General features: G+C 33.9%; 4 protein-coding genes across 4 annotated transcripts; 1 reads left to right on the top strand and 3 right to left on the bottom strand.

Annotated features, from left to right (window-relative positions):
* Nucleotides 1–939: 939 nt before the first annotated feature.
* Nucleotides 940–2,574, bottom strand: LOC105643420 (uncharacterized). Its single transcript, XM_012228536.4, has 3 exons — nt 2,355–2,574; nt 2,187–2,262; nt 940–1,946 (listed from the first exon to the last, which is right to left on the bottom strand). The coding sequence occupies exons 1-3, from the start codon at nt 2,403–2,405 to the stop codon at nt 1,237–1,239; spliced, it is 837 nt and encodes a 278-aa protein (XP_012083926.1). The 5' UTR covers nt 2,406–2,574; the 3' UTR covers nt 940–1,236.
* A 1,728-nt stretch (nt 2,575–4,302) lies between these two features.
* LOC105643419 (uveal autoantigen with coiled-coil/ankyrin) lies at nt 4,303–6,847 on the bottom strand. Its single transcript, XM_012228534.4, has 7 exons — nt 6,531–6,847; nt 6,388–6,426; nt 6,149–6,202; nt 5,974–6,027; nt 4,792–4,845; nt 4,630–4,701; nt 4,303–4,544 (listed from the first exon to the last, which is right to left on the bottom strand). The coding sequence occupies exons 1-7, from the start codon at nt 6,585–6,587 to the stop codon at nt 4,428–4,430; spliced, it is 447 nt and encodes a 148-aa protein (XP_012083924.1). The 5' UTR covers nt 6,588–6,847; the 3' UTR covers nt 4,303–4,427.
* Nucleotides 6,848–8,647: 1,800 nt separating this feature from the next.
* On the top strand, nt 8,648–11,621 carry VAMP724 (vesicle-associated membrane protein 724). The gene is made up of 5 exons (XM_012228533.4): nt 8,648–9,004; nt 10,107–10,248; nt 10,427–10,547; nt 11,013–11,075; nt 11,192–11,621. The coding sequence occupies exons 1-5, from the start codon at nt 8,815–8,817 to the stop codon at nt 11,339–11,341; spliced, it is 666 nt and encodes a 221-aa protein (XP_012083923.1). The 5' UTR covers nt 8,648–8,814; the 3' UTR covers nt 11,342–11,621.
* A 3,240-nt stretch (nt 11,622–14,861) lies between these two features.
* Nucleotides 14,862–15,614, bottom strand: LOC105643416 (flowering-promoting factor 1-like protein 1). Its single transcript, XM_012228531.4, has one exon. The coding sequence runs from the start codon at nt 15,586–15,588 to the stop codon at nt 15,187–15,189; it is 402 nt and encodes a 133-aa protein (XP_012083921.2). The 5' UTR covers nt 15,589–15,614; the 3' UTR covers nt 14,862–15,186.
* Nucleotides 15,615–16,443: the final 829 nt, after the last annotated feature.

The raw sequence follows: 16,443 nt of genomic DNA, 5'->3' as shown, positions 1-16,443 counted from the left end.
TTTATAAGATTAAGAATCGCTTTCTCTGTAATGGATGGTCCAGCACTCTTATTGCTTCCCTTCTTTTTATGCCAATCTGATCCACCCATCAATCCCTGCAGACATCATCTTCTTGGTTTCTCAGCCTTTCAAGCTTCTGAAAGTGGAACTACAATTAAACATGTTAATGCTTTTCTGTTGTTGCATCTTTATTTGACTGGTTTTTACAAGCTTTTAGGCCCACAAAGCAAATGATGCTCTTTACAATCACAAAACCCTAATTGAGAATCTTGAACTTAGACATTGCTTGCCAAATGATTGTGAGATCCTCAAACAATGAGCAGCAATGAATTTCTGAACAGTACTCTCTAATTGTTTAGAGCAGAACAAGTTCTCAATGGATGGCATTGTCTAATGCTCTTGGAATTGTACTCTTTTAAAATCGTTGATGCGAGTGGGAGAGCCCTTTATTTAAAATTCATAGTTGTTGGCACAAAAAAAGTTTTCTTTGATCTTTCTCAGACTTATGCTTCACCAATCATAAGATATTCATTATTTATTTATTTATTAGTTTTTTGGGTTCAAAATATATTCCCTGCTAGCTTGTTTATGCTTTCCTTCTCCCTGTCTGACAAAGAAACAAGAAAACCATACATTTTTATCTGTTTTTTCCTATATCCCACTGTCTCAAATAGTTGCAGGGTCTTTCTTTGACATCAGCAGGAGTCGATTGGCAAATTGCTCGGATAAGCAAGGCCAAGAATCCCAACTTGATTGGGTAGTAGAAATATTATAATTTCCAACTTTTAGTATATTATAATTATAAATCTCTTTGGATTTCTGAATGTGTATTGAAAAATTCATCTGGTCACTAACCACAATAATTATTAATTACCAATACGAATTTTCTTTTTCCTTTCACGTTGGAAATTGATAAGGGAAAGAAAAAATTATCATGAATTTCAACATGTAATCTCTTGTACTATGAGCCAATTACTTAATTAATATAAGTTACAAAGCAAATGTACATATAAAACATGCACTAGTAGTGATATTTTAGGGCATTAAAAACAAGAACAAGCTAACCATTTGGATTTCAGAAAAAGAAATACCATATGACCATATTAAAGAAAATAAAATCCAAAAATTTCAAAGTCTAATATATATCCATCTCCTCAGCAATATGTTGCCCCCAAATTTTGACCACTTCACTTTCCGTAACCAAAACAAGTTCAAAATTGCTCTCCTCCTGGTTTATCACATGATGGAACATCCATTAACATTTTCATCACTGAAATAGTAGAAAGAATCCAGTTGATGTGTGGTTGTATTATGGAGATATGGTGGGACATAATAGAACGGACCAGGACTTCCCCTCGGGTTTACCATACTGTAGCTTGATGCATACACAGGAGGTAATGGAATGTTGAACCCTGGTGGGAATGGAACCCATTGCTGCTGACGTGTAGGGTTCAGATTAGCCGGGCCCACTACTTGATCAATGCCCTCCCCTTGATTTGGATATCCATTGCCTGCGGCTGAACCAGAAGGTGGTGAGCCTGAGCTTGAAACAGTGTTGTTATTTTCACTTTTTTGCGCTTTCTTTTTCTTCTTTTTACCTGCATTTCTGGCACCACCACCCTCACTTTCACGATCCTTGTTCTTTACCTCCGGCAGCTCCTCAACATCGGTGGGGCTTTCCGGTGACTTAATAACATTCTTTGTCTCTTCACTTTTTCTTTCTCCACTGAATTTAACAGATTGTTTCCTTCCATTATTAGTGTAATCTTGGCCGTTCTTCGTTTCTTTTGCTTTTGCCGTTTCATTTTCCTTTGAAGAGAGTTTTTCAGGCCAAATCTCTGCATGCTTGCCCGTTTTGATGAGTTTCTTTATCAATATCTCCGCTCCAATATTACCAGTAACAGTGACTGTCTGTTGCTGTGAATCAACTGTTGCTGTATAAACTCCTAAAACCAATTTAAAATAACAGAGCTTCCATCATCGTAATAAAGAGAGAAAACATTTCAAGCACCCAAAACAAGAAACGATGACAGAAAGAAAGATTGTTATACACACACACACACACACACATATATATACACTAGTAAAGAAGTGAAAGAAAATAAGAATGTATGTGTCTTTCTATTACTTATAAGTTGAAAGCAAGAAATTAATTAAGAAGAAAAGGATTGTGTTATTTGAAGTACCATCAATGGCTTGTAAAACTTTCTTGACCTTTCTTTTGCAACCTTGGCAGTGGATAGATACTTTAAGGACCCATGTCTGAAAGAAACAAGGAAAATGCATAAAAAGAAAGGGTAAAAGCAGAGAGACTGATGAGACTGAGATGGGTTTAGTGTGAGTGACAAACCTACCCGGCATTTTAGAGCTTTGGGAGGTTCTTCTCCTCCAAATGTTGTAGACATTGCAATCTCTTCAGGAGAACCAGGTGAAAGAGAGGGAGGGAGGAAGGAAGTGATAGCTTAGCTTATAGCTAGAGCCTAGATTAGCTTCAAAGCTTTAAACGGGTTTGAACTTTAAATACAGCAAGGAATAAATTGTGAGACTTGGGAGTCTCATCTTTTCAAGTTTGCTGTCCTCAAAACTCACGTACGTATGTGCATTATATAAGGGATTCATTCCTAATAATTTTTTTTAAATAATTAATTAGAAAATACTAATGCACACATCACATGCATTAAAATTTTCTTTTTATATTAATTAGCACATTACATTATAGGTAGTATACTATTATATCTATTTTCTAATCTAATTTCATATTCTCTCTGTACACAAATAAGTATCATATTTACACTTTTATCAACCCTTCAAAAAGTCATTTAATTTGTCTAATTTGTAATAAATTATTGAATAAACTAATAATATTAGTCCTATTTGTAACAAAGAGAGATATTTTAGAAAATTATATAGCAATTGGAAAGAGTAAAAATGAAAAAAAAATATTCTTTTTAAATTTTACAAATATAATATTTATTTGTGGACGGAGAGAGTATATTTAAATAGATAAGGTGAGAGATTTTCAAGAAGGTAAATTTACGATCCGATGCTTTTCCTTCTAATGCTTTAACATCTTGCCTCCTTAATTTAGTTAGTTGAGAATTTACCTCTTTCGTTTCATATATGGTTTCGGGATCTAAGTTTATTAATTATAATTTACCCCTTAAAGGGGAACCCAAATAATCTTAGTTCCATATGAGATGAAAGTTAGCAAGAATTGGATACAGTAACTGCTACTGCTAGTGTTTGGTATTCTTCATTACAATTTTCAATTTGATAAATTTAGAGTAATTTTGCACTCTGGTTGTTATAATGGGTAAAAGCAGAATTGCAAAACCCGTCTGTCCGCCCATTGATATTTTCATGACCGGAGGAGATTTTTTGGACAAAGACAGGACACAACCCTGAAAAAAAAAAACTAAAAAAAAAAAATCCCCATTTACTAGGAAGGAACCATGTGGAGTTGGCATTTAAGGCTTATAAGAAAGTTTCGATCTTGATGGTGATCAAAGCTTGAAGAAACTGGCAAACCAGCAATGGGGTCACATATGGAGTCCCATCATTATCCTTGAAGAAGAGTCTTCTTGAATATAGCGAAACACTGAGAAGTCTTCTTCTTTCTCTTTTTAATAAAGATTCATGTCAATGGCAACAACTTCCCTGGGAAACTACGTAGGTTTATTTTAGATTGGAGTTTTGTAAGTTGTAACACGTAAACAATTTTCTTGGAAATATGTGAATATTAATGTGGGATGGACGGACAACCTACATCGCCATTTTTCACAATCTCATTAATTGTTTGGAGGTTGACAATTAATGCCCTTTTCCTATCTTGCAGAAAGTAGGCATTTAATTGATTGTTACTTTCTTGATTTTGTTGTTTCAAAACCACATAAAATCATAACCTACCTTGATCTTTTACACCGGCAACAATCAAGTCGAGTAATTTAAGCTCACCTCCCTGCTGCACCAAAAGGGTGGCTTTAGAACATTGTGGTCCCCGGTTTAGACCATCCAAATGGTTCTTGCAGTCAAGTTCCCTTTTGTCTTTACACTCGACGGCCAGTCTGGTCTCAGGAAACCTTTGCATGCCTCCATTACTTTTTAAGAGACCTAAGCCCAATCAAAACTGTCTACCTGAGACTGTCTCTTAGCCCGTAGGTGGTCTCCCTTTCTCATATAAAAGCGATCAAGGCTGTCCCTTAGCCCGTAGGTGGTCTCCCTTTCTCATATAAAAGCGATCAAAATTCGAACACCGCAGCTTCATTTCACAAAGTCCAAAGATATTAAGAATAAGGCAATGAATGATAGAAACAATATTGGTCAGGCATCCATAAGATAACGAAGATTGAAAGGAATTTTCAATGAAATACATATGCCAACGACAAGCAATACAAATTTCATATAAAAGTCATGCTCGTGCTAGACATCTACGCAATTGTGATTTTATCAGTATACTCCTCAGTCGAAGCGTGTGCTTCTTCATTTTTTACTTCAACTTTGGCATCTTTGACCACCTCTTTAGCATCTCCTGGGCTATCCTGAAGCTGCATAAGTTAAGAAAGAATGTACTTGTGATAATCTCCAAAAGCATTGAACCATATTAGTACGGAGGCAAAGGCTAAGACTTACCCCCAAATTTTTCAGGCTAGCCGTAACATCTTCTTGTTGCTGCTGAAGTGTGCTCCTAAGCTCTTGAAATTCCTAATTTATATTAAACCGGAAATACTTACTTCTAGACAAAAGGTAATTCCTATATGAAAACAAGAACAGTATTTTTATTGCGATACTTACTGATCGAAGTTGTTCCACCTCAACATTCAGTGATTTCTTCAAATCTGATAATTCCTGCATCAAGAAATAAAAATTTCACAAAGAGCCTCCATCAAACTGAACTAAACCTTGGTCCCAATCCAACTAAGGGATGGGAAATAACTATTATTATGGGGATGGGCTGAGGTAGTTAACCAAACCAGTCCAGAATTAAGAAAGGCATAAGACTAATTTTCACTTGGACTAAGTTCAAATGTTATATATACCTTCATCTAAGTAGCGAGCTTGTAAATGAGTAAATTCAAATTAGGAAAAGAGGCAAGGCAAAATGATAAATGACGGAACTTTGCTTTTCACCTCAGAAATAACTCTATTGATAGTGTGTTGTACCAAAAAAAAACAGGAAACAAAAAGAAAAAGAAATACTTGATTTGTCTCCAGCATGCTAAAAATTCCAGTAAAAAAAAGCAACACCTGGTGGCCAGGCGAGCGTCCAATAGTGGGCTTTTATTGCACAAACTCATTATGATACACAGGCATGCTTAAGAGGCGAATTACTTCAAGAATTTTAGAGGGTCCAGAGTGCATTTATTTGTAAAAATGACAGTAGAGAGCCTAACCCAACTGAAATGTATAGTTAAGATCTCTTTAAAGTGAAAGACTGTTGAGACCGCGTAAAGTGACAAGAGACTTTGATTTAACATGAAACTAAAATATTGCATCAATAAATAATAGACATAACAGATAACCAAAAACTTTTAAAATCCCATTGAAGATCCGAGTAGAACTCAAAACTTGAAGTAATTCAAGAGTGCCTATACTTTCCAATGAAAGTTTTCAATTCGAAACCCCAAGATTCTTGTTCATTTAGAGATATAACTAAAGCCATAGTCAAGCTGAGTCAGAAAGATTCATATTAAATCACTAGGTTCCTAACAACTAAAATGACAACAGTTTCGCCTTTCTCCATGGCCTGAGAATGGAATATATGAGCATGGAGCATACAGAATTCAAATATTTGAATGAATATATGAACACACCAATAGGGGTGCAGAAACAATTTATATATATAAAGAACAGAAAAGAAGACAGTATAACAGAAAATTAGTGTTCCTTGTGCTGTATTATGATCAATGGATGTAATTTTCCACCAAAAATTATAGGGAACCAAACTACAATAGTCAGACAGATACAGAAACTTACATCGCGATAGATTTTCACTTGAGTGTCCAACTTTGATCTCCAATTTTGCAAATCCTAATATGAAAATAAAATGCACTCCTCTATATCAATAGCTCTCCAAAATAAAATCGGAGAAAAACTACAAAACTCACAAATTTTTATTAAATAAAAAAAGAAAAAAAAAAAAGGCATTTACCTGTTTTAAGCCTTGAATTCTATTAAGAAGCTCTGTCCTTGATTCATTTAATTCCTAATAATAACGAACATTCACAAACAATACCACCATTTTAGACCACAAAGCCCAAGTGAAAATCAATAATTAGCAAATGATAAATTCAAAATTCACATTACATTACACAAATTTCCACGGAAACAACAAAAACAAAAACAAAAATTAAAAAACTAATAAAAAGTTAGAAAATCAAGTAAAGATACCTCTATCTTGGAACCAATCTGAGTTACGTTCTCCTTCCTCTGCAATAAAAGAGAGAAAACAAAAATTATTAGATCGATCGATCTATCTGTCATTGAGTGTGTGTGTGTGTGACTGTGTATAGATAGGGAGAAAGAGAGAGTACAGGAGCGAGAGGAGCAGAAGCAGGAAGAGGAGGAATTGAAGAATCGGAGTTTGCCATTTGCGGATCGACTGGATGTTGAATTAGATAATTAATTGGTTTAATGAAGAGGAAGAGATTTTTAGTTCAATTAAAGCAGTTTTAAATAACGTTGTTGTTTTGTTTGGACTTTCAAGTGTAGAGATCTAACAGTAATGTCTGGAGCTGAGGGAGAGAGAGAGAAAGAAACTCAAAAATCAAATTTGAATTTTGGGTTAAAGGCCGCGCCTGGGCGGGCAAAACAAGAGCGTTTTATGTTCATTCTCAGCTTTGAGTTTAGCTGAGTTTTTATTAAGAAAAAAGATTTAACAATTTCGAAAAAGAAAAAAAAAAAATTGTGGAGACAGATCACAGTGATGAGAGCCTTTGATTGATTTTTAGTGGGCCCTAATCATGTTTTGAACTTTGTCATCATTCACTGCCCAATGATGGATCCGAATCCAATCTGCGCTTCTAGCAAAGTGGGCCATATACTTTGCTGACATGGCAAAATATAATTGCATGTCGTCGTCTTCCCGTGGACTACGGTATAGATGAAGTAAAATGCATATTTAAATCTCCTAAACTTGTTGAATTTTGCCTATTAAATCTTTAAATTTTTATTTATTGATATTAAACCATTCAATTTTTATTTTTATTTCAATTAAGTTTTTATTTAATTAAAATTTAGATATTGATAATCACACACATTAAATACTTCTTAATGGAATAATTTAATCAGAATCAAAGTATTAAATCCTCGAATTCATTATTTTCGTGAGTATAATTTACTATCCAAATTTTTATTTTTGTTAAAATTAAGCCCGTATTTTATTTAACCTTTAGTAATTTAAATTTGTTGTTCAATTTCAGTCAATTTAAAGCTTGGTCTTTAATATACATGCTAAAAGTTACAAAGGTTGACAAACAAAAATTTAAGAATTTAAATTTGTATTTTACCAACCATTTTCATCAGTTTTTTTTTATTTATTATTTTTACATACCTCAATATGCAAGCATGGGTAGATTCGAGCCAATAAATTTTTTTTTTTTTAAATAAACAATAGAAAGTTATAGTTCTTTAATTAAGTACACGTAATCTAACAATAATGTATTCTCTTAATCTCAATCCTTTTATTCTCCTTATTCCATCGTTGGTTCAGTTTCAACGACCAACATGATTGATTTGAATGGAAAAGATTTAAGTATTAAGCAAGATATAGAGCATTAAATATTTGCAAATATGAAAAGTTTACGTTCGAGGAATACTTATTCCTTATAAACCTAATAAGATACAAATAAGATTAGACTTAATTAAATAGACTAGAAATATCTACTGTATAAAAAAAAATGTTCAGTTTCAATAATTCGTATCAATTATTAGTGTGTACATTAATAAACATAATAGTAAATCCACGTACAACCTAACGATAAATCCAAGTTCGAATCTCTATTTGAAACACTCAAAAAATATGGCCTATCATACAATTGCATTATTTGTGTAATTACTTTGAAAAAACTTTGCATTTTTCTAATAAATTATTTTAGAAAAAAGCACTATTCTTATCCTAACGAACCCTTATAATACACATTATTCTTATTAGAAAATAATTAAGCTTGGAAAGAAAAGTATATGAAGACATCACACCGCGGATTCCGGTCCGAGCACCCTTTTACTTTTTTTTTTTTGGTTAATCACAATGTTCTAATTATCAGATGCAATGACTTACACATCCTCTCTTGATCATAAAACCATCTAAATCAATTTCCGGAGACTGGAGTGATATTGTAATTTCACAATGCAATTAATAAACTAGCATAATTGCCAGTCCACTTTCAATTTACTTATTAATAAAAATTAAATTAATTAACCGCCGCCAATCTAGGACTCTGTCTCTTGAGCAACCTTCCTTTTGGTTTATTATTCGGTCAAATCAAGTCAAACCGCCCTTAAATTATAAAAAATGAGAAAGAAAAATTCAAAAATATAATCCTTTTACAAAGTCGTCCTTCTCCAGAAGCAGCATCAGAAGACGAAACGCGGTCGTTTACTTTTATTTAGGCCGAAAAATTAATCCAAGCAAATATATTCTTTCTTCTCATCGAAGAAAAATACGGCCCAAACACAAGGTTTAGACAACGCTAACGTATAACCTGAACAACCTTCGCTTAGTCGCTTCTCTCTCTCCCGTTGTCTTGTCTTAATCCTGTTTCTCAAATCTTTGTCTCAAAACTCGGCCCTAGCTGACTCTGTGGAGCTCAAATAGAAATGAGTCAGGAATCCTTCATTTACAGTTTTGTTGCAAGAGGAACCATGATTTTGGCCGAGTACACCGAGTTCACTGGGAACTTTCCGGCGATCGCGGCTCAGTGTCTTCAAAGATTGCCTTCCTCTAATGACAAGTTCACTTACAATTGTGACCACCACACTTTTAATTTTCTTGTCGAGGATGGTTACGGTAATTAATCTTTACTCTGCAATTTTCTATTATGTTTCTGTTCTTCTGGGGAGCTATGTAAAACAGAGTGGAGATTTGAATTGCTAGCGAAAGTGAATGGATCTAGTTAGAAAACACGCTTTTAACTTTTGGATTTGCTTGGTTATTGGCTAATACTCGAGCAGTTTGAATGCTTTTTACCTTTTTTCATTTTGCTTGTTTATTTAGCTGATTTACTGTTTGGTTTCCGAGAAAAATGTGCAACGGGAAACTTAAAAAAAATAAATAAATAATTGGTCGGAGTAAGCTCAATAGCTTTGCAGGTTCGAAACTTGAAACATTCCATTTTCATTCAAAATCTGAATGCCAATATAGGATTTTGCCTAGAAATCAATCTGAGATTTGAGTAGCATGATTGAAAATTTTGTTGTGAGAAATTTTAAATGTGAAAATATAGAAATCTCTTGTCTTGACATTGCCTGGTTCAATTGTATGATACCTTATAAAAGAATCAAAAGGCTTCCTATAATATTTCATGCTTTAGACTCGAGTTACTAAATTCTGGGTGAACCATCATTGCTGAAGCTTTATCCCCTTTGAGGGATGATCAGCATTGAAGGGTTAAAAACTTTATGCTTCACATAATTTTATTGATAGTGTTTCAATTTGAAGTAGTCCTCACAAACAATGGTCGGGGGGCACATAGGCTTTAGCTGTATTTTACAAATACATATGTTTAGCTCTGAGTTGAGGGTTGAGGGATGTGATGAGTTGATCTGCTTGGTAAAGTCACGCACACTCTCTCTGACTCACTTGTGTATTTGTCATTTACTACTTATGCTGAGTGGTTTTAGTAGCCAAGTCTGCAACTACAAACATGTGTATTTACCTTGTCAAAATTTTCTTGGCATAACACATATTTTCTATATTTCGGTCATCCATCTTTCTAATTTTTCTATACTAATAGAACCTTACTCTATTGATTTTAGTATCAGTATCTCATAAAAGGTAACTGTTATAAATGGACCTTGTACTTATCTGGTCTTTCTTTGGTATATAAACGAATTGGTGTCAATTGAACATGGTGAGGAAAGTTCTTATACTCGCTTTCTGCTATTTGCAGCATATTGTGTTGTTGCGAAAGAATCAGTTAGCAAACAAATCTCCATTGCTTTTTTGGAACGCATGAAAGCAGACTTCAAGAAAAGATATGGGGGTGGTAAAGCAGATACAGCCGTTGCCAAGAGCCTCAACAAGGAGTTTGGGTATGTGAATCTATGGAAGTCAATCAATTGTTGCGTTCAAAAAATCTTTAAAAAAAAAAAAAAGAAGTGAAAAAATAAGACAAGGAAATGTAAAAAAATGTCCATAAAGAATTATAAAGTATTTTGATTACAATTTTTGTATCAGAAAGTAAGGTGGTAGCATGATTTCCTTTTTCAGGCCAATTATGAAAGAGCACATGAAATATATTATCGATCATGCTGAAGAAATTGAGAAACTATTAAAAGTGAAAGCTCAAGTTTCAGAAGTTAAAAGTATAATGTTAGGGAATATTGACAAGGTAAGTGAACTGTTCTGAAAAACACACATGACCAGTCCAGTTTAGCTAGTAGGTTGATTTTTCTTTCAGTGCATATTTTTTATGACTCCCTATGAAGTATGAACATTAAAAATATGGGCTTGGAAACTAAAAGTCAGTTGGGGATAACTGTTGAAAGTTATATTCGAGACATAAAAGGCAAATTCTGATGCCCATGTTTTTATCAATGCATCAAATTAAGGTCCAAGGTTTCATTCTTTTGGGCTAATCTTCTAAAAGATGTTTGTCATACCACGTGCTGATGATGATAACTTAAATTCTGAAATTGTTTGAGAAAGAGTTGTCTTAAAAGGGGCAGAGAAAGCAAGTTGGAATTCATGCTATTTTCCATGTTTTTTTAAGAATTTAGATAAGTGCCTACTTTGTTTTATAGGTAAATGTCAATCTTGCGTTTCAAGCTCTGTTGACCCCATTTTCATCTTTCAGGTTATCGATAGAGGCGAGACCATAACGAATTTGGCTGACAAGACTGAGAATTTACGTGATCAGGTCAATTAACATATTTTTCTATGCAGAATAAATTCTTCAATCACTTAAACTCTGATGCTTGGTCTTTACTGTTTTTTAATTTTTAATTTGTAATAATTTTTTGTTGCGAAATTCAGGCCCAAGCATATAAGAAACAGGGGACACAACTCCGAAGGAAAATGTGGTATCAGAACATGAAGATTAAATTGGTGGTTCTTGGAATCTTATTGCTTCTAGTTCTTATAATCTGGCTGTCCATTTGCCATGGATTTGATTGCACCAACTAGTAATACTTCAGCACATATATATAAATAGAGAGAGAGAGAGAGAGAGAGAGAGAGAACTCAATTGCAGTCATATACTACAACAAAGAGCTTGTCAACAGTTTGCACTCGACAGGGGAGTTTTGGTTTGTCGGGATTGTTTCTTGCCTGGGAAATTTGAGAGCTGTCATCAGAAGGCGAGGAAGAAAGCTGTATCATGTGTTGTACCATCTGTGTCAAAAATTACAGTACACTTTTTTTTTTTAATTTCATATAGAAATAAAATTTGATAAAACATTTTTCACATGAAGCAATCATTTATTACTTTCCAGTTTCTCTAAATTATGATCAGAGGAGACGTACTAATATAAAAAAAGCCTAAAAGGCAATGCCGCAAAAAGGTTGGCCAAATGCTCATATGTAATTTATTTTGTTGGGCATGACAAGCAGAAACGGGGCAGTGGTCAAATATGTACCCGCACCGAGACGGCCCAGTCCACCATAAATCAGTTCACCCTCGGCCCAAATCTGCAATGGAAGATCAGAATAGCCCGTAACAATGACTTATTATTCCTATTATAAATCGGAGACAATTGTTTTTAACTAAGAGACAATTTTAGACGTCTTTTGATATTTATATATATATTTTTGCTTTATAAAGAGAAAAAGCAAACCAGACAATATTATAAGTAATTTTTTTTATGTGAACTTGATCTTTAACATTAAAGATTTGAAATTTAGAGTCTTTCGCCGTTTGCAAAAGCTTTAGGTAAATATCACATGTGGCATCATTTCTTTAAGCTTGAGCTTCAAGTTCCAAGACATCACTAGGTTTTATAAGTTCATTATGAAAACTAGGTTAGCTTAGTTTCAACTAGGTATAGGCCTACACCTAATTTTTCTTGTTTATTTATTTAGAAGCACCACAAAGTCATGATACGCCGAACATCCCGCATTTAATTGTTTTACCTTCTTTCATTCATTGAACAATTTTTTAAAACATCCCTTTCACTGTTCTTGTTAGAAAGTTTTATCCTAATATCATTTTATATTAGAACACAAAAATACGTGTTTGAATGGAAAAAAAAAAAAAAGGAAAAAAATACTATATATATGTTTGTTTGCTTATACGTGCATTGTCTTGTCAAGAGCTTATTAAAATAGAAAAACAAAAAGAAAAAGGAAAGAAAGGAAATAATTTAGACCTAAAAAAAGATTGTATGTAATGCAATGCAGTTGAAAAGACAAAGAGTCTGGCCATCAAAATCAAACTCATAAGAAGACAAAATAGGATCTCTCTTGCCCCATCCTTGGATTGGATAGGATCTTCTCTTCTTTTCTTTGGACGCATTATGGATTGGATAAATATAGCAAACTTTCCTCTTGTTTGAAACTCATTTCGACTTCTTCCTCTCTAAAGAAAAGAAGAAGCAAAGCAATTGCAGAAACTGACTAGACACTGAAAAAGTGCATTGCAACCCATTCAAACAAGGAATGGGTTTCAATGACTATGGCGTGTAACAACTAACAAGTAATAACTTCAGCTACTGCTGTGGTGGGTTTCAATTCCTTCTCTTTTAGACACGTGTTCATATACAAGAGCCTTATCCAAACAAGACAGTAATGGCTGGACGATATAGTACCTTTTGCACTTAAAAAAAGATTAGGGTTAACTTGAAAGAGTTATATTTACTTCCTTTTATTAACAAAAAAATATATATATAAGAAGCAGCTCAAATGAGAGCGCGTTCTCTTTAAGGTTAACGAATCAATCCGCAGAAAGACATTTATGAGCCACGAATCCCAAATGATATTATTTTCGTACTTAAAAAAAGGAAAACCTAACAATTACCACATATTGCTAAAACAAAAGGAAGATAATAACAAGTAATAAAATAAGGTTTGTAAGGTTTTATTTTGAAGCACATGTTGTTTGGAGTGGTTCGTGTGCATGGCTTGGCAAAAAGGTTGGTTTTCATGCATGGTTGTTGCTGATTCAATCTATTTGGAAATATTTGCGTCCACTAGATTTTTGTTTTCCAAAATAAAAAGAAAACAAAGTCAAGTAAAAGAGTGATGACAGAATGCAGAGTGGGTAGCTCTGCTGTATTTTGTCCAGTATAATTATCAGATATATATAGTTGGTGCATAGTTGGCAAAATAATAAATTGGATATGACATTTCGCTCATCCAAATTCCTTTTGAATTCTATCTCCTCTTCGATTAAAAAAAAAAAATGTAAAAGAGAGGAGAATTCTGTCAGCTTCTTGAGACGATATAGTGATTATCCATTTCTATGATAGAACAGTTGTTGGCTTTATGGCTCAGCTCGGCCAACGGTCAAATATTAAGAAGGCTTCCGCGCGGCAGGCAAATGTATGATGAAGGAGACGGAGAAAGGAGGCCCTGATCAGTAATCACCAAAGGAAAGAGCGAAGGTCCACCGCCGGGTACTGTCACTGTGATTTTGGAGCAGAGCCACTGGCCTGGCCTCCCAGCTAATACCATCATTAATTTTCAGAATTAAATAAATAAACGGTAGACCTAAGATACACTATTGATGGTCCATCATTTTCTTTTATAAAAAAAAGGAAAAAGAACTCTGAAAATCACTGTACTTTGTTTGGATTATGGTATCTCTTTAGCAACTTTATGGAAAATACTTACCTAACTTTGTTCTCATAAAATTGCAAGCTCGCTATTGAACACTTATTGAAATTTTACATTACATATAATTACAAACTTACAATATTTGGTGGCAGCCAGTAGGATTATATTATATATGTATTTTGATCCATCGGATCAGATTTTCCAGCAAAGTGGTGGTCCAGAGATGGACCCTTGACCTTACGAATTATGATAAAATCTCCTTCCTTTTGGGGGAATGGGCAGACATATATATGACCTATCCCTTCATTTCAGCCATGTAAACTGTCCTTTTCTATTTCCAGGAAAAAAACTTCTTTTTCAGGTAAAATTTTAATCCCAGGTTAAAAACTTGCTACTTCAAGCAAAACATCACATGTTTTTCTCATTATAACCAATAAATTTACAGTCTTTTTTATATAAATGTATAATTGCGATTGTTTTTACAAGATCGAGTAAAAATGGTGAGTGAGGCCAGAGATGAGAGAGGCTCTCCATGCAAATTGGATAGTATTGTCCACTTGCTCATAAAGACATGGCATCACCACCTTGTTGGTAAGCAAAGCAAATTGTTGGCTTCACGTGACCAATCCCTTTTCCTCTCCCAATAAAAAAAAAAAAAAAAAAACAAAACAAAAAATCTTTTGCTTCTTTCTCTACTTTCATATCTATAATATCAACAGCCATAATACTATAATATCAATTCATGCCAAATGCAATACCCACACCCTTATTTTTCGTTCCAACATGTCAAATATTTAACCCTAAAACTACCATTCAAAAAGAATTGCATTTTCATATGGGTTTTGCCAGTAAAAACAGAGAAAACGCTGCGTGTATCAACACTCTGAAGAGCCCGATCGAGAGATAATATATAAAAAAAAGGTGTCAAACGAAGGAAAACACACAAAAGAAGACGAATTTTCATTCCCACAAACAATTTACATGACTGTGATACCTTGTCACCAACTACGTGCTCATAATGAAAGCAAACCCTTAACTACATTATTAACTATCCCTAACCTAATACACACAGGACTTGGCACATGTAATCAATCAAACCCATATCCCAAAATCCTAAAAAAAAAAAAAACAAATAACATTACTTATGAGAAGGATATGCAATCATCTCACTCTATAGTACAGACAAACTCAAGATCAATTAGACACACAGAATTATTATATTATATAACAGACACAACAGCAAAGCACTATTATATTAGCTACATATCCCTGACTTCGAACATGTTACGATTCTTGACGACAATATCGTACATGTGCATGGACTTGAACTTGCTGAAATCTTTAGGGAGAGAAATAAGATGAACTGTGGATCTTTTATGGAATTGAAGAAGGTCAGGATCATCATAATACCTTTCCCATCCAAGAGAAGATAATTTGTGTTCCAAAACGGAATAAGAAGTTATTATTTCATTACTAGGAGTGTGAACCAGAACTTTCCGGCGACTGCTAGATCCTTGCCTGCTTCCATCAAGAGACTCTGCTCCTGGGTTCTCCACCAACCGCACGACACCGTTCTTGAAAACCCAAACACCGGACATTTTCCTTTCTTTAAGATTATATTGCAATACAAAGAAGATTAATTTGGAGTTGGAGTTGGTCATGGAGATTGCATTGATTGTTGGGTATTTATATAGAAGAGAAGAGGGAGAAGAGTCGTGTGTAATGATGGATATAAAGGATGTTTGGGTGTGGGCGTTGCTTAGGTGGGACCCAATCTTGAGATGCAAAAATATATATTATTAGTTAATAATTTTATTTTTTAGTAAAAAGGAAATTAATTTGGCAAGGTCAGGATTGTTTGGGACACATGTTACCATCATTCCAATTCCAATGTGGCATAATCGGATTGAGGAGAATCCTTTGTTTTCTTTATCCTAGTCTTAAATAACCCTCCACTATGGGAATCTTTGTTTTGTTCTGAATATATATAAATATATAAATCTGGAAGCAAGGAAGAAGGGTATCATCAATCTGTATAAATGTTTGATGGTTATCATATAAAGTGATGTAATTTTGAGATGCTTTTGCTTTCTTGCTTAGGTTAATCACAAGGAATGGAATATATATATTAATTTTGGATATGGAAAAAAGAAAAAAAAGCTTTTGAAAGGGTTAATTCCTTTATCTTATTCTTCAGTCTACCTAATATTTAAGATAATGAAATTGATTAAATGGAATTTGAATGGTCAATATATACGAATAAAAGTTCCATAAGTAGAAAGAAGGATGCTTATGGGAACGCATAATATTGGTGTCTTTTCCAAAATTTGTGAATGAGAAAGAGAAACCAATAACGATGAAGGGGTGTGGGGTGGGACCAAAAATAAAATAATTAAAAATAATAATTGGAAGAGGATTCTTAAATTCTGGTTTGTTGGAAATGTCAGTTTCCTTTTTGCAGGGTGGCCGCCTAACCCTAATTAACAAGGGTTTAAGTCTGCCTAACTACTGTTGAC

This window comes from Jatropha curcas, chromosome 7 (assembly GCF_041381405.1).
Source record: "Jatropha curcas cultivar XTBG-Jc1 chromosome 7, XTBG_Jcur_1.0, whole genome shotgun sequence".
NCBI lineage: Eukaryota > Viridiplantae > Streptophyta > Magnoliopsida > Malpighiales > Euphorbiaceae > Jatropha > Jatropha curcas.
This window is presented reverse-complemented; position numbering and strand designations above follow the sequence as displayed.

Excerpts from the sequence above, each read along its gene's own strand:
- LOC105643420 (XM_012228536.4), bottom strand. The coding sequence starts at position 2,405 with ATGTCTACAACATTTGGAGGAGAAGAACCTCCCAAAGCTCTAAAATGC. Across the intron at positions 2,263-2,354 it reads CCAAAGCTCTAAAATGCCGG|ACATGGGTCCTTAAAGTATC; the intron begins GTAGGTTTGTCA and ends TGTTTCTTTCAG. Across the intron at positions 1,947-2,186 it reads AGTTTTACAAGCCATTGATG|GAGTTTATACAGCAACAGTT; the intron begins GTACTTCAAATA and ends AATTGGTTTTAG.
- LOC105643419 (XM_012228534.4), bottom strand. The coding sequence starts at position 6,587 with ATGGCAAACTCCGATTCTTCAATTCCTCCTCTTCCTGCTTCTGCTCCT. Across the intron at positions 4,846-5,973 it reads AAGTGAAAATCTATCGCGAT|GAATTATCAGATTTGAAGAA; the intron begins GTAAGTTTCTGT and ends TTCTTGATGCAG. Across the intron at positions 4,545-4,629 it reads CTAGCCTGAAAAATTTGGGG|CTTCAGGATAGCCCAGGAGA; the intron begins GTAAGTCTTAGC and ends TAACTTATGCAG.
- VAMP724 (XM_012228533.4), top strand. The coding sequence starts at position 8,815 with ATGAGTCAGGAATCCTTCATTTACAGTTTTGTTGCAAGAGGAACCATG. Across the intron at positions 9,005-10,106 it reads TCTTGTCGAGGATGGTTACG|CATATTGTGTTGTTGCGAAA; the intron begins GTAATTAATCTT and ends TGCTATTTGCAG. Across the intron at positions 11,076-11,191 it reads CTGAGAATTTACGTGATCAG|GCCCAAGCATATAAGAAACA; the intron begins GTCAATTAACAT and ends TGCGAAATTCAG.
- LOC105643416 (XM_012228531.4), bottom strand. The coding sequence starts at position 15,588 with ATGACCAACTCCAACTCCAAATTAATCTTCTTTGTATTGCAATATAAT.